Here is a 23583-nt window from a genome sequence, read left to right as displayed (position 1 = left end):
CAATTACTCCACGCTGCTGCAGACAGACCTGCAGGCAGACAGCACCTCCGGCCAAGCAGGCCCTGCCCCCACCTTCACTTAGCAGGTGCCCAGAGGGGAAGCATCAATCGGCACAATAAAACTTTCTTGTTTCAAAGAGCAAGAGCAAAAGAGCAAAAGGAAAAAAGCCACACAAATCAGAGGGAAAAAAAGGAGAGCGAGCGATGAAGACTAAAAACCAGCCCTAAACAACTTAACCCTGGACACGAGCAGGCAGAGAGGGAAACGTGCTGATGTCATTTTATTAACATCTCGGGGGCCACAAAGTGTACAGAATGGCAAGATGTATAAGGCCGGGTTCATGCTAATTCTTGCTGGAGAGCAGTAGATTAATCTCATTTCAAACAGGCATCCATCACAGAGATACACAGAATGTTAACTAAAGGGCAACATGAAATATGCCTGGAGCAGATCGATAAGTCTGTGTCCCACTGCACTGAGCTGAGAGGGGAAGAGACGAGGGAGCTGGGGGCCAGGGGGTGAGTCTGAGCAAGTGTCTGGGAGACAAAAGATGAAAGGGGAGAAATACCAGGACAAGGGAAAGGAGCAGCCATGGGAAAAGGGAGAATCAGGTAATGTAGGGTGCACAAAGAGCCAAGAGAAACTGACAGAGAGGGAGGAAAGCAGGGAAGGGAAAGGGAGACCAGCAGAAAGGGAAGGAAGAGGGAAAGGGAGTCGAGGCGAAATCGGTGGAGAAAAGCAGTGGTGGAATTTGGCCTGAGAGCAGAGGAGTGAAGCAGAGCCAGGGACCGAAAATGGAAGAGGGGAAGGAGCAGGAAGACAGAGCGGGTGACACTCAACTCATCTTCTAATTAAACTGGGGCAACTTCTTTTTATGCACCTGTGCCCTTGATTCAGAAAGAAAAAGCAGCCTGAGAGCAGACTATTGTGAGGGTAATGACTCCAGGGAGACTGGCGGCCTAGGCTGCTTATTTTTACTGAATAAACCCAGCAGATTAGGCGCCCCAGCGTTAGGAGAGCTGTCTATATGCAAAGTCCCATCATTAGCATGTGTGCAGCGCCGAGCGCAGCCCAACAGCCTTGCAGAGCTGAGTGTTGCTTCCTGGCCTCCGGGTGAGGACCACTCTCAAGGCTGGACAGCCTGCACACAGTAAAGGCAGTTGTCTGCCGCGTTCACCCTGGCGGCCAGGGGCAGGGTGCAGCAGGAGAGTGTCTGTCACCTCTGGCTGAACGAGAGCAAAGGGGCTGGTGCCGGAGAGGAAGGGACGGAGTGGAGGGGGAGGAGAGGGGAGGCTGCTCGTCAAGAGCCACGGTAGAAACGGCTGCGGAAAAAGGATCCATTTAGGATAAAGCTAGATATCAATTATTTATACTCTCTGTGATCCCGGTGAAGGATTTAAGGTGAGCCTTTCGTCTCGCTTTCTCGCTTATACATTTTGTCTGTCCCTATTCCCTCTCCCGTCTTCGTTCCCTGGAGAATTCCTACTCCAGTTCTGAAATTCATTTCCTCTTGTGCTCCCACCTTCTCAGACCTTCTCTAGGTTAGAAACCCCTCCTTCTTGCTCCTAATAACACGCCAATTTTGCTTTTTTCATGGCACTTAATACGCCTCAGTGAAACTTCCTGATTCTGTGTCTTTGCATCCCTGGATCTCCTCCATCTGTCTCTATCTTCTCCTGGGCCATGGCTACTGGTCCATGGGCTTCTTACAAGCAAAGCTGTACCCCAGCCACCGTCCTACCTCCAGGTCCCAGCTCAGTGCCTGGTGCATGGTGCCTGGTGCATGGCAGTGCTGGACCGATGCTTTTTGAGTTGGAATGAACAGATTCAATTTCACTCTCTCCTATCCTCATAATCCCATGGTTTGTGCCACTTATCACAGCCTCCCCCAATATAGCCCCTCTCTTTTTCCCAAATCTCTGCTGATCATGGCTAGAAACATGATTCTGATTCCTTCTCAGTCCTGACTGCTATTGTCTTAATCTTGAACTTGACCCTGAATTTCCCAAATTAGTTTTAGGACAAGTATTTATTTTGTTTTATTATGCCCACTACTCTCCCTGCAAAGTTCAATCAGTAAATACAGAGTTGCAAAGTGTGAAAACACCTGTTAACCACACTAAACTCTAAAACAATCAAAAGAGAAAGCCTTATGCTTTCTCACCTTGGTCCTTAAACTAACATTCGTATTAACTTTTAAACAACTGCTGGAGAGGAGCCACAACTTTGAGCAAAAGTCGTATTTCTTTTGCACAGGGATTCATGCTAGTCTTGTAGTTTTCAGAGCAACCTTGAGGGTGGGAGAGTAGAGTTCAAAGCAGTGGCTTTGTGGGAATGGCCAGCTGCATCCCATCAGCTCGCTGGTATTTTGCATGAGATTTCTAGCAAGAAGATTATGGGTAATTTGAAAAACAACTGTATTTGTCGATTGATTCCTTCGGCCTTCTTTCTGAGTCTATGATCAGAACTTCCTAAACTTCTAGTACGGTAAAACTACCATTACATGATGACCAATCAAAATAGTTGTTGAATCATGGGTTTTTCCAGCCAATGGGGAGTGGGGGGTGGGGCAACCACCATGTTGTCTTGGACCTTTTCTTACTCTGTTTTTTGTTTTTTACTTTTTCATTTTTCATTTGGTCATCCTATAGGCAGACACAAACATGGAATAAAGAAAAGAAAGGCCAAGTTTTGATCTAATAATACAGCATGGGAATTGCAGATACATTATAATTCTCTTAGTGCATTCTCCATACACAAAATGTAATGAAAAGGAGATAAAACTTAATTGCCATTAGAGAATAAAATAGGATTTCCACTTACATCTTGAAAGGCAGCTAGTCTTAAAAATTAATTCATTTGGGGACTTCTCTGGTGATGCAGTGGATAAGACTCCACACTCCCAATGCTGGGGGCCCAGGTTCGTTCCCTGGTCAGGGAACTAGATCCCACATGCATGATGCAACTAAGAGTTCACGTGCCACAACTAAGAAGCCCACCTGCCACAACTAAGACCTGGTGCAACCAAATAAATAAGTAAATAAAAAAAAATTAATTCATTTGATAAATGTTCAGGTTTCTTCCTCACTTTTCTTTTTTGAAATCTTAAATACTACACTTTTTTAAAAAATTGAAGTACAGCTGATTTACAATGTTGTGTTAGTTTCGGGTGTACAGCAAAGTGATTGTTATACATATATCCATTCTTTTTCAGATTTTTTTCCATATAGGTTATTACAACATATTGAGCAGAGTTCCCTGTGCTGTACAGTAGGTCCTTGTTGATTATTTATTTTATGTATAGTAGTGCGTGTATGTTCATCCCAAACTCCTAATTTATCCCTCCCCCCACCCTTTGTTAACCACGAGTTTGTTTTCTATGTCCCTGGGTCTATTTCTGCTGTGTAAATAAGTTCATTTGTACGATTTCTTTTAGATTCCACATGTAAATGATATCACATATTTGTCTTTCTCTGTCTGATTTACTTCACTTCCTATGATAATCTCTAGGTCCCTGCATGTTGCTGCGAATGGCATGACTTCATTCTTTGTTATGGCTGTTACTTTCTGGATCCCTGGATGGCTCCCTCCTGCATGGAGCCGGGGGCCTGACAGGAACGAGAACACTCACCTGCACCATGCCCAGTCGCCCCAGGAAGCCATCCAATCGCACGAAGACCACAGAGGACTGGAAATCCCACTCCCGGACTTCCTGGCTCTCTTTGAAGTAAGAATGGAGATTCTCCCTTCTGTCCTGAAACACCAGCTTGAAGAAGCTCAAGGTGTCCACGACCACTTGCAGTTTTCTCTGACTTTCTTCCACCTCACTTCTCAGGAGGTCTTCTGGGCTGAGATAATTAGAGGCCTGGAGGGCAGACAGGTTAGTGGCACTAAGCCTGGCTACAGGTACAGGACGGCCCACAACTCTGCCCAGCCCACAGCTCTCAACTGAGTAACTGCCCAACCAACGTTTTTCAGAAGCCTAATATAGGAAACGTCGGACCCCATCCTCAGTTCCACAGGTAGACTGGAACCTGGGTTCAAGCCATAGTCAGTGATTGAAAGTGACCAACCAGAGACAAGGAAACAGTGAGACTTTCCTTGGGCTAGCTGGGGCTGGGCGGGTGTCCTTTCCAGGTGTTTCGTTGTGACTCATTGGCTTTCTATAGTAAATAATTCGAGTGCACAAATTCTTTGAACCAGAGGCTTGAACCTGGAAAGCTGTGAGTCTGAATCCACTGGACAGCTATCTTCACCACCACAGGGAGGGGCCAAAATAACTGGGTCCTGGTGACCTCATCCAGGCCTCATTGTAACCCGGGGCTGAAGCCAACCTTTCCTTGGACTTCTGAGATAAATGAGCCAATAGGTTATCTTTTTGTTGATGCTAGTTTGGGTTGGGTTTTCTTAGACTTTCAATCGTAAGAGTCCTGGCTGACAAAACATGCAGTGATGGAACATCACTGGTCTAGGAGTCAAACAATTAGCTTCCGGTCCTGGGTTGGGTGACCTTTGGTGACTCAGTTAAACTCCCTGAGCTGTAGCCCTCATCGTTAAATAATAATAGTAAATTAACAAGGTTCTCCCTGCCCACCTCGCAGGGTTCAGGCACAAATGACGGGGATGTCACAGCACTTTGTAGCCTTCAATGTGCTCCACAGATGTGAGCCAATCTGGGGGGCTGATCACCCAAACCTTGTTAAAGGCCTCATTCTGTTTACAGGTGCCCTCCTCAAGGTTTACGCTGCCCTGGTTGGTGCTACATGGGTCCCTAAGGAGCATAGAGCGTGTGAGCCAAGAAGCTGTTTCTACATAGCTCACGGGCAGTGAGTTCTTAGCACGTGGGGGCATGATGTGAGCCTTGCCATACAGGATCACACTGGAGCCTCACAGCCACCCAGCAACTCTCCGAGGCAGGTCCTCTTCTTCCCACCCTTGCACAGAGGGAGAGTGAGGCACAGGGCAGGTGAGAGACTCATCCAGGCACATACAGCTGACAAGTAGTGATGCGGGATGTGGCACAGGGACACCTGACTCCAGAGGCAGCATTCTTAGCTGCTGGGCTTTGCTACTGACCTAATACCAGGCCATTAAGATCCTTAAGGAGGTTGAAATTTACCACCCCAACCCTGCGCCTGACCCGGGTCCTCCCAAGGATCCCAGCAGGACTGAGAACACCTTTGTGAGTTACTGGCTGTGATGATAAAACAATTCAAGTCTGAGAACCCTTTGGACCCTAATTATTTCCCTGCCCTGAGAACAATGGACACTTTATTCTTCTCATGACTCGGAGCCATCCAGCGAGAGGTTGGGGAATCCTGGGCGCAAACCTGCTGGACCAGAAGGTTGCAGATCTCCTGAAGCAGCACCATCAGGCGCCCAGGGCAGCGGTACAGCTCACACGTGGCCCAGATCAGGCAGACCACGTGCAGCAGAGGCCACAGCCGTGGCTTCACCTCAGGAAACTCCAGGCTCTCGAGCGTTTCCAGGTGGCGGTGCAGCGGCACCAGGTGCGTGTGGATGTCCCGCGCTTCCATCAGAGCTGGAAGGAATTGGAGACGATGGTCACCTTCCTGGCTTGAGGCTCACACCCACGGAGCGAAGCCCTGGGGCCTGGGAGTGAAGGATCTGCAAAGCAATGGTTGCGATCTCTTCCTGCACTAAGGGAGCAGAGAGGGCTGGTCCCTGAAAACTTTGTAGCTCTTTTGAGGAAACACTGAAAACAGAAGAGCCTGGGCAGCTGGGATAGTGGTCTGAGGAGGCTCTCTTATAAAAGTCCTGTATCTGGACCTCTTCCTGGCCCTCCCAGCCCCAGTCTGGTGCTCTGCATGTAGAAGACGCTCAGTAACTGTTTGCTGTTTCCTTTGCTGCTGTTAACTCCAAGGCAATACAAGACAGATGACAGAGGACAGGTTTTAGAGTCAGAGAGATCTGCCTTCAAATGCTGATACACCAAATGTATGACTTTGGGCATGTTTAACCTCTCTGAACCTCAACAACAGGCTGAACAGTAACTAATTTAAAGGTTTCTCGTGAAGGTCCGAGGGCAGCACACACAGAATCTTCATATACAGCTAGCTCAGTGCCTGGACTAAAGCAGGCGTTCCATACATGGTAATGTCTCTGATAAGTATTTGCTAATAAAGAATCTCATGAAGCTCTTACAGAGGAGAAGTCACAGGGAATAGAGAAATAGCCCAGGATGATTATGGAAAGGTTCTGCTGGTATTCAAAGACGGGAAATCTCCTGCCATTTCCTTTGAATGCAGGCAAGGAAAGAGAGCAGCTTCCACCAGCCATCCTGTGGTGGCTGAGAGGGGAAACTAGGAAAACCAGTAGCTCTGGGCACTAATTCTGCAGAGCCACTTACAGGGAATGCAAAAGTCCACTGAACAAACTGAACGGGAAGGGAGGGTTTATAAAGGCTGGTTCTTTCCTGGGCAGATAACCAGGCACTGTCATGTGACAGCAGATGGTCTTGGGTTATATTATGTGGATGAAGCTCTGCATTTATCCTAAAGGAAACTCAAAATATATATATATTACTGTATTTAGTAAGCAGTTTCAATATGCCAGGCACTGTCCAACTCACGAGACATATACCAACTCATAGAAAACCCTGTGAGGTAGCTTTACTACTCCACTTTATAAGGAAAGACATTAAGATCTAAATAACTTGCCTAGACTGTGAATCGGCCACCCCTGCTCAGCTGAGTAAAAGGAAGATTATACCCCAAGCTTATCATGTTGAAGCCCTGGCTTGATGGCTGTGGGGCTCACTACACACAGGAGTTTGAGAGGTGTACTTTATATCCCAAATGGACTTGTGGGAAGGACTATGTGAATCCAATATTTGAAAGTCAGATGTCATGGTAAATTGATTAGAGCAGCGATTCTTAAATGGGGGAGCTGATGGAAGTATCAGAACCACTGTGGGGTGGGGGGAGTCAGAATCCAACAGCCACTCCAATGAGCACACGCTCAGGCTTTCACATGGGCCTCGAGGGAAGAGAAACTGAGACCATTGTGCCAGAGGAGCTTCCTTTTTATGTTATATTTTTTAATAAGCAAAATCTCCTTTAATCATACAAATAGGCATGTCCCTGATTTTTAAGAGCTCAACGTTTGAGGGCCAGCTCATCTATTCCAGGGTGCAATCACCTTGGCTCACAAGCCAAATGAAGTCAGAGATGAACAGAGTTAGGCACACAGCTTTAAAAAAATGCAAATATAGGGACTTCCCTGGAGGTCCAGTGGTTAGGACTCCATGCTTCCATTGCAGGGGGCCTGGGTTCAATCCCTGGCTGGGGACCTAAGATCCCACAAGCTGCACAGCACGACCAGAACAAAACAAAACAAAACAAAATTCAAACATAAACCCCAGCTGCACAGGGATATGTGTGGTTTGCTGATAAATCTTTAACAACAAGCCCTTCTGGGACAAAAGCCTTGATCTCAAAAGTCTTTAGCATTTGCCAGTTTCTGGGGTGTAAATACTCCCAATCTTCCCACCATGTCTGATCTCAGGCTACTAACTTGCAGTCATCGAGTGCTAGGGAGGGCGCTTTGAAAAGGGTTGCGTACAGTGGGCTCTCTTGAGAAACTGTGAGCCAGTCCACATCAGCTCCAGAGAACCCCTGGCCTTTACTTCTCTCCACACACATCCGCCTACAAATATCCTGGACTGGCAACTGGGCCGTACTGTGCCGACCCTGTTCCCTAGTGGCCAGAGGCGAGAACTCCCCACTTAGTCTTTACTGCCCTGGTCCTTTCCCCTCCAGTGTATCTTTACTTCCGGTTTCCAAGGTTCTTCGTTGCCCAGTCAATTCCACTTCAGACAATCTTGCTCCCACACATTTGCCTACATCCTTTTAACCTCCTTCTTTACTTCCCACGTGCCCACTAATCCAGGACTCTCTCTTTTCCTCTCCTTCTCTTCCATCCATCTGTAAGCCAAAGAACTACCCTGATTGTGACTGATAAGAACAATGCACATAGTATATCTGTGCAGAATAAAGACAGATGCTCTGAAATGAGAAAATCAGTTGAAAGCTTCTAAAATATTTTTATTCTCCATAGACCCCACCAATATTTCTGACCAAGTCTCTACCTGGCAACTCTAATCAAAATTTCTTTTCTTCCATCATCGGGATTGAGTTATATATTTCAAGGATTTCTATTTTTACAGTGGTGTTTCTCTGGGACTACTATGATGATATTGTTGTTTCTAACTTCTTTTCATTGCTGTCCTATACTCTTCTGCAAACAACTTTTAGAAGCTGGCCTGGAGAACCGAATCTTTTATAACTATTAATCAATGTGAATGACTGTACTCTATTAACCTATTAACGTGAAAAATACATTTGGGGCTCTAAATAACCAACTCATAAATATACTTTTACTATATGTTTTATTTCAGAGCCTCAAATTTCAGTCCTTTGCATACCTCCTTTATGATATTTGTCATGACTGCCTACAACCTGTAGCATTACTTCATACTTTTCTCTAAATTGACTCCCATTTTAGCCTAAATAAAATCATATAAAATGAAAACTTTAAATCTCTACTATAAATGGAAAACTTGTACCATGTGCCCAAAAATGTTACTCGTTAGCACATTTTAAAATACACCTGTCCATACATCTCCCACAACCATCTCTCACACCAGCACTGGTACACATATCACTTTTGGGGACACTATCTCATTTGAATTGGAGTGTAAATTGGGAATAACAGTTGATTCCTCTGGCACACAAAATCTCTCACAGAAGCAATAAACTGAGACCCCAACAGGGACCCCATTCCAAGCCAGCTCTAGATGCTGGCAGAGCAGCCTCCGGGATGAGATTTTAGGGCCCGGAAGGACCTCAAAGACCAGCTACTTAAGCCAGTTCTTCTCTGTTATAAAGCACATGTAAGAAACTCCACCACTGGAACTTTCATTCCTTTATCTGAGTGGTTTCCAAACCCTGTGGGAGAAGGTGGGACAGGGGATCCATCAATGGGCTCTGGACACAGGACACTCCCTCTTTAGTAGAGCAAATACACCTTGGCAAGTTTTAAATTTTGGACTCACACAGGAGATTGCATTGAAGGAAAGTTCTGATAGAGAAAAAGTGTTTGAAAATCACTGCTTGGGTTAAGCTTAAATTATATGAAATTGCAAACACCTTTAAAAGCACATTCTGACCTACAATACTGAAGAGCTGGGAGGAGTTGTGATACGAGAAAGGAAAGAAGTAAAGTGCACTGATGAGGAGACAGGGAGCCCTAAAAATTTTACCTCTTTCTAATTATAGACTTTGCTAGATTTGCAGTTTTGACAAGGGCCGATCTTGTCTGGTGCTCAGATGGCCAGGATATTGCAGTCCCATCTGACAGGCGCAAAAAAGGCAGAATGGAGCTAGAAATGGAACAGAGACTTCCCGAAGAGCCAGGGGGTGGAAGGAGGTAAATTGCAGAGGTGGGGGATCACAAAGCGCATTTGCCAGTGCGGTAGAGTCAGTAAGGAACTTCCGCCTACCCCACCTTACAGCAGCCCAGGGAAGCAGGTGGGAAGTGTGTGCGCTGTTCCATGGCACACTCGAAAGCTCAGAGAGGTGAGGCGACTCTGTCAAGGGCACAAAGCGCTGGAAATGCAGACAGAGCACAGGGCAGCTGCTTCCCTGCCTCTACATTTGGCCTTCTTGCCTCTGTGCTAGACTGTCTCAGGTTGGAGGCTATAAGGACTGGAAGCTGCTGAGATCAGAGAGGAAGATAATTCAGCATAAATACGAAATTTGAGTCAATTTATGAAAATACTTGCGGGTCCTCACCTGCTACCACATCTCTGAACATGGCTTGGAAAGCTGGGAAGTAGCTGCTCTGAAGCTTGTCCAGAAGCCCCGCCATGCCCCTCACCTTTATCGTTCTCAGTTGATTATAAATGTATTCCAGATCCTCAGACCTGCAGCACCAGGAGAAGAGTGAACCCAGGTGAACATCAGGAACACAAGTCACGCTGCGATGACCCACCCTCAGATAGAGAGAGGAAGCCTGCCTCAGGGTGCTTCCGCAGAGGCCTCTGTTCCCAGAACAGTGAGGACCAAAGCCTGAGTCTGGAACACAGGTTCAGAGGGGCAGCTCCAGGAGGTAGCAGCAGGGAACACTGCTGTGACCATCTGGTGGCTCAAAAGCTTGGCAGCTGGAGGTCACTGGCTCTTGCAGGCAGGTTTGGGGTGGGGTGAGAGAGGTGTCAGGGTAAGGCTGCTGGAGGAGGGCCCCGCAGTAGGTCAGCAGAATGATCAGAAACCAGGCAAGAGGATGGGGCATCTCAGCACGGGGTGCAAGTGGGACTGGAGCCCTACAGGCATGCCTGGTCACATGACATGCAAGGACAGGGACACCTGCCTCAAACACCTGTCTGTCTCCTTTTGAGTAAAAGATTAATCAGCACAATGATAAATAGGAGCAGGGAAATGGAGAGGAAGAGGGGGAATAAGCAAGAGCAATAATTAGGTCTTTCGGGAACCTGTGGGGTTAAGACACAGTGGACAATGGACTAATGACCGCCTGGAACCTAGGAGACGCCGTTCAGTGGTGAACTGCCAAAACCCCTCTCTTTCTCCAGATCCTACAAAAAATGTGTGCATACTGACTGCCCAAGGAGAAGGGAGTAGACAGTAGAAAATATGAAAGAGAGTTAATTAATTTTACATGTAATTGAAAGAGCCTTTGAAGAAATGCCAGAAGATACACTGACGGTAGCTCAAGAAACGAGGCATGACTATTGAACCTTGGGGAAAGTGTCAACTCCCAGTGCACAGAAGAACTGCATTGACCCAAATGACATCAAGCTGTCTGCTCCAGGGGTGATGAGAGATGCCTGGGGGTGGGACCAGACTCAATGGCTGCCTCCCCCAGCCCATTATCCTCTGAGAGACATCTGCTCCCCAGGGTTTGAGCCTGTGCCTACCTGCTCTTCCAGAACTCCAACTCCACCTGTGGGGTGGGATTCTCCCCCTGTAGGAGAGGCTGGGAAGACTCTCTCTTGAGAACCACCTGGACTTGATGGCTCCACTGGATCACTGCAGACTCAATGGCATACATGACTGACTTATCCATAGAATCCAAGCTGTGAAAGACACAACAAATCTCCTGGGACATTGGAAATAGCTTAACTCTGGGTGTCCCCCAAAACAGAATCCCAAATCTTTTAAAAACAGGTGGGAAATTCCACTTAGTCCAAGCACTCTTTTTTTTTTTTTTGTGGTACACGGGCCTCTCACTGTTGTGGCCTCTCCCGCTGCGGAGCACAGGCTCTGGACGCGCAGACTCAGCGGCCATGGCTCACGGGCCCAGCCGCTCTGCGGCATGTGGGATCTTCCCGGACCGGGGCACGAACCTGTGTACCCTGCATCGGCAGGCGGACTCCCAACCACTGCACCACCAGAGAAACCCAGTCCAAACACTCTTAACTTTTGTTGGATAACAGGCTCTACCGAGTAGTCAGTGAAAAGTACAGATCTTCTCCTCAGACAAGCTGCTTATGCATGTGTGTATACAGTTATTCATACACAATTATTCAAGATTCAGAGGCTCGCCAATATTCTGAAGGCTAGTTTAAGAACTCCGAATCCTATCAAGTCCTTCTGTCAGTGCAGGAATACACTGGACAGAAAACATCCAAATGGTCACCCAACCCTTGCTTGAGTCCCACCAATGCCAGCCAGCTCCCTACTTGACAAGGCAGCACATTCCTCAGATCAGCTCTCCCTGGGAGACAGGTTGTCTCTACTTTGAACCACGTCTATCGCCCTGCCAGTCCCTCGTTTGGTCTTAGTTCTGACCTCTGCAGTAAGAGGAACTAGGTTACTTTCTCCTCCACATGGCAAGCTATCAGACATCCAAACATTACTATCCTTTGTCCTCACTTTTCTAATGAAGAATGCAATCCCCATGCATTCCCCCCATACACCTTCTAAATAAACTAACTAACTAAGGATGTTTGGAAGGGATTAAAAATCAAAAATACATTTTGGTTGCCTTTTCACCAAGTCTGAACTGACAATAGTTCATGCCAAGAACCCAGGACATGGGTGACAAAGAAAGAGAATCTGTCATTTGCATTTTCATGCCAGAAACCTACCTTCACTTAATCTAATTAAATTCATATTTGCTGAGCAATGATATGGCACAAGTGATTATGGACGGTATTAAAGGGAGGAGATACTCACCTCCCTGAAATACGATCCAGCCTTTTGGGAACTTATCAAATTTGAACAAAGGGAGACAAACTCAGCAATGATTATATACACACACAGTGAATGTTATTATGTTAAAATAGAAAAGGAATAGGAAAAGGGTAATTTGAATTTATTTATTTTGAAAATTGTGTATTTTTATTAAACCACAGTAAGTTTTACAGTTAACCGGGAAATTGCTTCTAATTATATATGTAGCAAATTACTTCCAACAGCAAAAACTCATTATAAAGTACATTGCTATCCCATGCATTACTTATTCTTCAGATAAAATCATGGGCCCTGAATACACAATGATGACATAATACATTTGGAGACTCCCGGCAATATCGCAGACCAAGCACATGTAGGAAGATGGCCTGTTGCCACAAACATATAGAAATGCTGGATAGAAGACGATTAAAAAATAGCATTTAGATATATAGCCTGGCTTGAATGAAAAAGAAAAGAATCCCCACAGGACAGAAGAAAACCTGGAATGGTAAGTGGAAGCTGATAGTTGGTATCACTCTTACATGGAGAAGAGGATGAGGCTTTAATGTCTTCCCAGGCACAGGAGGCATGGACCTCAAGCCTCAACAAAGCCAGATTTGTTTCTGCTTGGAAAAAAATCCCCAGGACCTGAAAAAATTCTCCAGCTGCTGGGGGAGGAGGGTCTGGACAGTGACAGTGTGTGCTGGGTAAATGCTGGGAAGAGGCATGCTGTCTCCCAGACCGGACCTGGGTCTTTGCCAATGATGACACTGTCCTGATAAGCGAGACACTGTCCTGATAAGCGAAACACTGAAATCAGCCTGGCTACTCTCAGCCCTGAAATAGTTCTGAGCAGAAAAAAGGCCATGTTGCGTGACAGCCTTAAAAGACGTCCGGCAGACGGACTGGGGCGAGGGTAGTCATCAGCACAAAACATACAGTCTGAGGATGCTGGCAAACAGTGGGCTTGTGTGCAGAACAAAGAGATATGCAGAGTCAGGAACAGAAAAGTCGTAAAGACAACACTCAGATAAACCAGCATCTCCCACATCTCTGAGGCCCATATGGCCAGCCCGGTGGTACTTACGCGGTCTCACTTTCAGAATCCACAAACCCCATTTTTTCTGAGCCGACTGGAAGAGGCAGCAAAGTTTTCCCCTTTGCTTGTGCAAGGAGAACCAAGAGGTCACGTTGGAGGCTGTGGGCATGTCGCTGGACATCTTGGCAAACCACGTGGGGCCAGTCTAGGTGATTCTTCTCATTGGCCAGGATGGGGATGACAACCTGGGACAGACGTGTACAGAAAAGAAAGGCAGGCAACTTCTGAAACCCTAAAGACTATTCTGAGAAAGGTCGAGAGAGCTACATACCACCTTTTGCAGGTCCCTGTTCTGTAAGACCTAATTATTAATAACCAACATTATGTATTGCCTTGGCATCTGGTAAAATCGGGAGGGCCTCGAATAGCCTATCCACAGTTTCCCTGCCCACTGTGCTCCTGCCGCTAAGGCCCCTAGTCCAGCAGCCCTGCTTATCAAGGGGACCAGGCATGGCCGCCGCCCATCCCTGAGGAGTGGGCTTCAGTTCCAGCCAGTGGAATATTCATGCAAGCCGATCCCATCCCCCCACAGGAACCAGTGGGCACCACACCCTCTCGATAGTACAAAGCTTGCCTCCCACAGCCCCTGTTCATTTGCTCTGTTCCCACGTGCAAGCCCCCACGTGGCCCTGCCTGGCACAGCATCTCCCTCCTCTGGACTGTGAGTATCTGTGCTAATAACCTGCAGGCCGTCTCATCTGTCCAGTGTTACGTGTACAGCCACCCCCACAACCCTAGGGCAGGAATCCCTTCCTCATCAACGGGTGAAACTGTCACAAACGCCAAGAGGCAAAAAACAGGACAGATGCAGGTAAGCATGACCCTCTGTCTACAGGTGGCCTGAGAGGGCATTTTAAAGAAGCAAGCCAAGTTGAGGATCTTGAATCTATCTGTAGGGTGAACCTGAGTGGGTTTTGGCCACTGAACATAGCCCCTCTTCTGTTAGTATTCATCTCCAGATCCAGAGGTAGATATGTGAACAAATCTGAGCCAATAAGAGTCAGGCCAAAGTCTTCTATCTGGACATTTTGAGGAAGAGAAGCTTTCTCTCTCTACGAGTCTGGAACAATTGGTGGCCAACTTGCTACCATATGGAGCCTTCGAATATGGTCAATATGGGGAAGAGAGGGTTTATAGATGGAGGAAAAACCAAGTCCTATGACATCATTTGAGCTCCTGCATCAGGCTGCTCTTCAACTTTCTGAGCTGATTTAAATTGAGGTTTCTACCATTAGCAACTTAAAAAGTTGTAATTCGTGCAACTCACTAGGAACCTCTGCCTGTCAAAAGTTCACAACTAATAGAAAGGGAATACTAGAAAGAAAAACAGAAGATCAGGAAATGTGATAAGGAGCTACCTAGCAAAGACTGAAAAGAAAACACGGACTTAAATGGTTGGTTGGTTTCCATATGCGACCAGTGAGTCCATGTGGCTATGAGATAGAAGGCCTGGACCCAGCATATGAAGCCAAGAGAATGATCCTTGCCTGGTCTGTCTGGAAGCAATCACTAAACTGCGAACTTACAACAGCAGGTGAACAGGGGGTGCCGAGAGATAAAGTGTCACAAATTGAGCTCTACTCACATTCATGTTAAGAAAGGACCCCTTGGACCCATGGCAGGAGGCCTAACAGGGCAGAGGGGATGAACAAGAATTTTTCTAGGATCTGAAGGGTAGGGACTGTATCTTATACCCACAGTCCTCCCCAGGGTCTGGCATACAGGAAGCACTCAATAGAGGTTCAGAGAATAACTGAAATATATGTTGTCTGAAGAAAAAGTGGCAGGTGGGCTTGGGTGCATTTTGGAGGGCTTTCAGTGATAGAAAAATAGTGAATATGAACTTTCTATGAAATGAATATTCTCAATGAATATCTATCAAGAGTCTACCACATGCTAGCACTGTTCTAGGTGCTTGGAAGGTACATCAGTGAACAAAACAGATGAAGATTCCTGACTTGATGAAGTTTATATTCTAGGGAAGAGACAGTCAGTAAACCATAAGTTCTGTGAAAAAAAATGAAACAGGTGGGCTGGAAGTGATGTAATGGTAAATAGAGTGATTGGTGCAGATCTCATGGAGAAGGTAACATCTGAACAAAGACTGGGGAGGATAGGGAGAGTGTTGTGCAGACCCTTGGGGGAAGTATATTGAGGGTAGAAGGAACAGCCAGTGCAAAGGCCCTGAGGTGGGAGCATGCCTAGTGTGATCAAGGAGCAGTGTGGAGGTCAGTGAAACTGGGACAGGATTGGCAAGAAGAGTAGGGGTGAGTAAAAGGGGTCAGATCACATGCAGCCCTGTCTGCGGGATTTTGATTTTTACTCTGAGGAATGTAAATCATTGAAGGGTTGTGAGCAAAGGACCAACATGGTCTGACATCTTTTTTAATAGGATCGCTCCAGCTACTGAGTTGAGAATAGACTCTTGGGCGCAAAAGTGGAAAAAGAGATTGGCTAGCAAGTTATTGCTATAATACAGAAGAGAGTGGCTTGGCACAGGGCAGAGTAGAGGAGATAGTAAGAAATGGTCCAATTCTACATAAATTTTGAAGGCTCAGACAAAATGATTTCTTAATGGATTAGTCGTGTGAGTAAAAAGGAGTCAGGATGATTCCAAGGTTTGGGACTTGGGCAACAGGAAGAAGGGAACCGCCATAGCTGACGTGGGGAAGAATAACGGTGGAGTTAAGTTCTTGTGGGAAGAATTGGGAGTAGGTTCTTGGACACGTTAGCATTTGATAAATCTACTGAACTTCGAAGTGGGGACACGGAATAGGCATCGGATTTGGCAGTTGGGAGCTCAGAGAAGAAAAGTCTGGAGATAACAAAGCTGGTAGAGGTAGATGAGATGATTCATAAGATTCTGAGAGGGAATGAGTGCCCCCCAAGGAACTGAGTATATACAGAGAAGATGCCCAAGGAATGAGCCCAAGGGCTTTCCAATGTTAGCAAGTTAGCAAGAAGCGGGGGCGGTACCAACAGGGGAAATAGAAGAAATGGCGATGGTGAGAGGAGGAAACCAGAAGACTGGTGACCTGAAAGCCAAGTGAAGAAAGTGCTTCCAGGAGGACGGGGTCACCATGAGCTGTGCCAAAGGCTGCTCACAGGTCAAGCAGGAAAAAGACTGAAACATGGCCATGTGATTCAGACAAGTAGAGGCCACTGGTGACGTTGACAACTCTTTCTTTTGCATGCAATGTGGGGGTAGGAGCCTGACGAGTGAGGAAAAGGATAGGACATAGCAAGACTAGACACGAAGTCTAGACATTTCTGCTCAGCTTCACGAGGGCGGGTATACGGTAGGCAGGGAGTTGGAGTTCACCAGATACATGGTTTTGCCAAAGACGTACGACAAAGCGAGACAGAGGCCGTGATGATAATGATGGAGCACTTGAGCTGGGTAAGGGGGGAAGGACGTGGGTGTGGAGGATGGACAGAGGGCAGGCGGCAGGATCAACGGACTGCAGGTCCCAGCAGGGTCACAGGCTTGTGGTAGGGGGCTGCTGGGGACAGTGAGCCGGAAAGACAGGAGTAGGGTCTGAGAAAGAGGTGCCTGGAATTGGATCACCAGGGCGTGGTCTGGTAATGCAAGGACTGGGAACAGCATGGGAAGGGGTGGTGAAGATAGGAAGGGCGAAAAGGTCAGCAGAGGAGGAAGGTTCAAGGGGCCCAGAGGCCAGGTTGATGAAGGATCACTTATGTGTCTATTGAAAGGGCCACGTGTTAAGACGGGAGCAACGCTGGGGGAGAGTCACAGCGAGCAGGAACCCAACCGTGGGGAAATGAGGGCAGTGCTATCAATTTATGACACAGCAATGGGGGGAGACGGTGGCTTTGTCTAAAGGCATCAGATTCAAACTGGACTGTTTTCCACTTGAATCGAGAAGGAGCAAAGAGAAGCAAGGATGCCTGTCTCACCTCAGAAGCAGAAAGGCTGAGTCTTTGGGGAGAGATGAGTTTGGGTTAGAGCAAAGTGACAAGGGTGGGTGACAGGAAGTGAGGAAGCTTTTAAGGGGGACGTAGAGTCACGGTAATGCTTGTCCTTTAGGGAAAACCTACAACTAATGTTAACAGAGAACCAACCTGACTCCACGTTGTATCTATTCCTTTAGCTCTAACCGTTGTGCTTTGTTTCCTGTCTTAATCACGCTGGCTCTGCATCTCTGTAAAGGGATGTTGCCTAGAGCCTGAAACACACATGACAGCCTATTCCCAAGGTTTTGCCTCCCAGGCTTGACCTTTAAAGGTGTCAACAAAGAGTTGCAGAACAGAGAATAACAATTGTCCTGTTGGAGGTTTACACTGTGACCAGACCTTTGTGAACAGCTGCAAGAAGTTTGTAATACCAGTCACACCTCCTCCCCGCCTTTAGTACAAAAGAAGCTTGAATTCTACCTCAGGGAAGATGGTTCTACCGGCCCACCATCTTCTCGGGCTGCTGGCATTCCGATTAAAGCCACTATTCTTTGCCCCAACACCTCCTCTCTCGATTTACCAGCCTGCCGTGCGACGAGCACTACAGGCTTGCACTCTGTGATGCTAACACACTCTATTCCAAGCGTCCTGATCGGTTATTTTAAATTTCACGACAAGCCTACAAGGTGCTTCGATCCTGACAGAGGTGAGCTAGCGCGCTCACACCATCCCCACCGAACGCGACAGAACCAGCACTGGAACCCGGGTCCCCCAGACTCCAAATCCCATGCTCCTCTCACGGGGAAAAGGACCCACACTTTTACCGGAAACAAACCTACAGCCTCCCTTCTTCTGCCCTCAACAATCCATCTACCTACGCCCACCGCTGCACTGGCTTAAGGGAAACTAAGGCTGAGGCTACGGAAACGGCAAGGAAGGAAAACCGCAGTACCTGAGAGCAGCCGAAGGGTCCAAGATGGCGACAGGGCATGCACACGCAGAGGCGTCGCGACGCTCGAGGAGAGGCGCTCCCGACGCACGCACGGAGGTTCTGCGCATGCCCGCTCCTCCTGCCCCGCCCCGCCCTTGCTGTTCACCGGGCTCTGCACAAGGCACCCCTCTCCTCACCCGGGGAGAAGGTGGCGTTTTCAGAGCAGGAGCTTCCCCCTTCTCCATTCCTTGATTAAAGAATAAAGTTTCTGCTCTGCTGGACCTGGTTTCCTTCATTTGGCACCAGCTGGCACTGGGCAACGTAAGGACCCAGTTGGGGGTCCACCCGACTGGACACCTGATTAGAAAGGGTGGGTGACACTCCCTCTCCCAAACCCCAAACTTCAAAACAGCATCCAAGTTCCAGAGCTCTAGGAAAAGGAACCTGGCAGCAGCGAATGAAGGGACTGGGAGGAGGAAGAAAGGGAGCAGGAGGGCTGGTTTCTAAATTCTGGCAATTCTCCCTTGGAAACATTTCCTGGATGCATATTTTACCTTGTGCTAGTGTAATGGGACAGAAAAGTTAAAATTTATAGCTTCATTCCTTCGTTAATATCATTATCGTTATATCCTATCGTTAATATCACCCCCCCACACCCCACCCCCGCCAACAAAGAATACTTTTCTCATCCAGGTGGGATATTTTGGCTTTAGTTAGGACCAGGTGAGCACGCAGCCAGGGGCTGATCCATGAGTGGGAGGGTCCATGAGTGGGAGGGGTGCAGGGCCCCGAAGTGGCTCTGGATCAGCTTCAGGGTGTGTGAAAAAAGCGGATGGGACGGCAGTGGTTGCATGGCCCAAGAATTGCTGTTAGAGCTTTTGAGAAATGCAAGTAAAGGCCTCGAGGTATTTTAAAAATAAATTGTTTTATTTTTATTTATTTATTAATATTTATTATATTTATTTATTTATTATTTTATTATTAGGTTTTTAAAACAGGTAACACATTTACGTGGTGCAAATTTTTAAAGTACAAAAGCATGACAGTAAAAAGCTACCTACCCCTGTACCTCCCTGAGTCGCCCAGTTCCTTGGGCCTGTGGATTACTCTGTAAATGAATGTTTTTCCTCCCTCCCTCCTTTCTCTTTTTTAGCAGAAACGGTAGCATACTATACGTACAGTTCTAAACCTTTAAGAAAAATTATCTTAAATTGCAGCATTATCCACAATAGCCAAGAGGTGAAAGGAACCTAAATGTCCATCCATGGATGAATGGGATAAAGAAAATGTGGTATATATACATACAATGGGATACTATTCAGTCTTAAAAAGGAAGGAAATTCTGTCACATGCTACCTTGAGAATGAACCTCTATGAGGACATTATGCTGAGTGAAGTAAGCCAGTCACAAAAAGACAAATACGTCATGATTCCACTTACATGAGGTACCAAGAGTGGTCAAATTCATAGACACAGAAAGTAGAATGTGGCTGCCAGGGGCTGAGGGGGGCACAGGTGGGAGTTGTTACGTGAGTGTAGAGTTTCAACCATGCAGGGTGGGGGGATGGTTCTGGGGATCTGCCACGCAATGATGTGCATGAGGTTGACAGTGTTGTGCTGTACGCTTGGAAATTGCTGGGAGAGTGAATTTTATGTGGGTTTTTTATGCCACCATAAAAATAAAATGCTCTTAAGAACGGTTCCATTATCAATCATTACTTTTAATTATAGACGGACCTTAATTCGTTCACCCAGTCCCCTATGGATGAACATTCAGTTTGTTTCCAGCCTCTTTCAATGCACCGATAAAAATTCTTGAACATTTAAGAGACTGAGGTGTTTTACAATTACTTTCACTCGCTGAACTGCCTTGCCTTGGCCATGACGCCACTCTGAGATGGACCCACTGCCCTCTACGTACACTAGGTGTAGCTCCATCTCGGAACCTTTGTTCAGTCTGCTCCCCAGACCTTGAAAGTTACCCTGCTCTCTATTTATTCTAATCCTTCTCCTTGTTCAGGAGCCAGTTCAGAGCTGGAGGTGAAGCAGGGCTCTCAGACCACATGCATATGTCTGTCCTCTGAACCCAACAGCACTTTTTGTTTTCCATATCAATAAACGTTGTCTTTATTCTGTAAATTAAAATCTATTCACCTATTTCACATTTTGTTTATCTTATTTTCTTTTTTAAAATTTTTTAAAGTTTTAAAAAAATTTTGTTAAGATATAGTTGATCTACAGTGTGTTAATTTCAGGTGTACAGCAAAGTGATTCAGTTATATATATATTCTTTCTTAGATTCTTCTCCATTATAGGTTATTACAAGATATTGAGTTCCCTGTGCTACACAGTAGGTCCTTGTTGGTTATCTATTTTATATAGAGTGGTGTGTATCTGTGAACCCCAATCTCCCAATTTATCCCTCCCCCCCTTTCCCCTTTGGTAACCATAAATTTGTTTTCAAGCACTTCTTCCTATCATCACCTTTCATGAGGGAATTTGATCCAAGCTTGGATTCCTGCAGGGATGGTGTTCAGACAACACACAGCAGTAAAGCCATTCGGTTATTAAAATACTGAAATACTTCCATATCTACTGAGAAACCTAGCTTCCCTGGGTCCCCTAGAGCTCCTCTGTCACCCCAGACCCTTCTCTGGAACTCCCCCTCCCCAAAGCCTCCTCATGAAGCAACCTGAGGCTGAACACCTGATGCAGCAGGGAGCCTCCAGGACCCAGTGCTAGCACTGGTGCCAACTTTAGGTAAGGTCTGTCTCCACCTCAGTCACACTAGCTTTGAAGATGCTATATATATAGTGAATTTCACAGGTGGGATCTTGTCTTTATTTCTCTGGTGTTCCCCCCACAGCACCTGTGACAGGAAACATATCACACAGCAGGGCATCAAGCCTCCAGGAGCACACGCACCCAACTTCCAGGGGCGTTCACTCCTATTCCAGAAAGGTCTCAGTGTCCCAAGAGTCTCTCCCGGGCACCCCTGCACTCCGGAGTCTTCTGCTGTGGCGCCACCAAAGCACTCCATAATCCACATCCGGGGAGACCTTCCTTCCTGCGCTCCAGGCCGGCCCCTCCAAACGTCTGCTGGACATTTCCAACTGGATGCCTCAACCTCTTACCTGGGCACAGGGGTGACCTCTGGTTCATGAAGGACACGAAAATCAAAACCAAGCCACCTCTCCTTTTTAACTCTTCTCCAGAAGTAAAGAGCGTGGAGAGCCCTTCACCTCCTTCACTGACCCATAGGAAATGCCCCCGGGTCCACCACTCCCGGGCTTTTTAAAAAATAAATTTATTTATTTATTTATTTGGCTGTGTTGGGTCTTCATTTCTGTGTGTGGGCTTTCTCTAGTTGCGGCGAGCGGGGGCCACTCTTCATCGCGGTGCGCGGGCCTCTCACTGTTGTGGCCTCTCCCGTTGCGGAGCACAGGCTCCGGACGCGCAGGCTCAGCGGCCATGGCTCATGGGCCCAGCCGCTCCGCGGCATGTGGGATCCTCCCGGACCGGGGCACGAACCCGCGTCCCCTGCACTGTCAGACGGACTCTCAACCACTGCGCCACCAGGCAAGCCCCCACTCCCGGGCTTTTGCAATGCCAGCTTACAGAGGGGATTCAGAAACGGCGCCTCAAAAAGAGGTCAGGACCCAGGCCCTCTTAAGAATCTACCTCGCCTTGACTTTGGCCTGAACGCAGACCAGGAATGAAGCAAGTCCCCCGCGATGGCCTGACTCGGACCCAGCCCCTGCTCAGATTCCCCGCAGCTGCCATTTCACGGCTCGCCTCCACATCTCAGGGGGCAGCCCAGGGTCCTAGTTTCCCGCCAGCTCGGCCAGCCGGCCCATCCCACTTTATTCTTAACTCCTTGAGCTCAGCTCCAGTCTCCTCTCCCATGGCCCCGCCCCGCAGGTCCCGCCTCCTCCTCCAGCGCAGCCAGTGCGAGGCCACCGACCCACCCTCACCTCGGAGAAGAGCGTGGCCAGATGCTCCAGCGGCTTGGCGGGCAGGTCCCCGCACAGCACTGCTCCGCGGAGGCTGTCGGGCCCCGGCGGCTCGGGCCTGGTGCGCAGGCAAAAAAGCCCCTTAGCACGAGGCGTGCCGGCCTCGGGTCCCGCGTCTGGCCCCGCGCGCACCGCCAGGCCCGCGGGCCCGGGCCGCACCACCAGCAGCGGCCGCGGCCCCTCCGCGGCCCCGCGGCCCAGGAAGGCGTGCAGCAGTTGCCTCGCCTCGGCCGAGCCCGCGCAGCGCTCCCATGCGCCCGCAGCCGGCCGCAGGCTCCGGGCCACGTAGGCCCCCAGGAGTCGCAGCCGCGGGTCGGCGCCGGGCTCCCAGTCTGCGTTCTCCTCAGCCAGCGCGGGAAGCTCCTCGGCGCTCGGCATCGCGCGCGAACCTGCCTGCAGAGGTTTCCCGGGCGACCGGGACGCGGCCAGGACTCCCGCCTCCGCTCCCCTCCTACTGGACACTTGACTACTGTTCCCGCCCACTCCGGTCCAATAAGGTAGGAGAGGCAAGGCGGGGTAAGGGGCGGGGTCGCGTCGCTGTTGCTAGGAAACCAGCGGAGGCTCAGGTTTCGCGTCTGAACTCGTGGATTAGAGGTGCTCGTGGGTGACTGTTCGGGGCCATGCTTATGGATGAGGCGCATGGAGGGGAGATCAAGGATATAAATGCTGCTAAGGAGCGTGCTGGCTAAGGTCACATCAAATTCTTTAGAAGTGTCCAGACACTGAAAGTATTATGGTTCTCCCACCTACTCCCAAAAGTGTAATTCAAAGTTAAAAACAATGTCAAATCACAAAATACATGTAAGGGAAATCAATCAAATTTTTTGTTTTTGTTTTTTTTTGCGGTACGCGGGCCTCTCACTGTTGTGGCCCCTCCCGTTGCGGAGCACAGGCTCCGGATGCGCAGGCTCAGTGGCCATGGCTCACGAGCCCAGCTGCTCCGCGGCATGTGGGATCCTCCCGGACCGGTGCACGAACCCGTGTCCCCTGCATCGGCAGGCGGACTTTCAACCAGTGCGCCACCAGGGAAGCCCCCCAGTCAAATTTTTATTTCTTTTTCATGATAACTGAAATATTTTATAACAGTGGCTACTGAGCATTTAGAATGTGCTGTGCTACTAGGGAACTGGATTTTTCATTTTCATTTTAATTAATTTAAAATTAAATAGTCACATGTGGCTAGTAGCTGTCATATTAGACAGCTTAGCTTCATAATTTTGATATCAATTATAAGAAAATAAAATAGTTTCACTGGCTTGCTTTGTCCATGCCTTGAGTGTGTGCTTAATCTGAAAAATGGGGGCTAAAACTATGAGATCACTGATTTCCATGAGTATGGCAGCAACGAGTTCTTAAATGCAGCAAAGCACTATTCAATATGTAGGATGTTCAGAGCCTCCCTGTCCTGCC

The 23583-nt window shown here is 47.9% G+C and overlaps 1 protein-coding gene across 1 annotated transcript in view; it reads right to left on the bottom strand.

Moving 5' to 3' along the window:
* The window catches only part of DNAH9 (dynein axonemal heavy chain 9), a gene marked incomplete at both ends in the record, with an annotated part of 297882 nt that extends 275331 nt beyond the window's left edge, over nt 1-22551 (bottom strand). The window contains 6 exons of the mRNA XM_082861738.1: nt 3632-3865; nt 5331-5542; nt 9816-9946; nt 10955-11113; nt 13303-13499; nt 22135-22551. Of these exons, the coding sequence (XP_082717864.1) occupies nt 3632-3865; nt 5331-5542; nt 9816-9946; nt 10955-11113; nt 13303-13499; nt 22135-22551 (1350 nt within the window). The remainder of the gene's footprint in view (nt 1-3631; nt 3866-5330; nt 5543-9815; nt 9947-10954; nt 11114-13302; nt 13500-22134) is intronic.
* Nucleotides 22552-23583: the final 1032 nt, after the last annotated feature.

Source organism: Leucopleurus acutus (genome assembly GCF_964270905.1).
Source record: "Leucopleurus acutus genome assembly, chromosome: 19".
Taxonomy (NCBI): Eukaryota; Metazoa; Chordata; class Mammalia; order Artiodactyla; family Delphinidae; genus Leucopleurus; species Leucopleurus acutus.
Note: the sequence above shows the minus strand (reverse complement) of the source record. Positions and strands in the feature narration are given on the sequence as shown.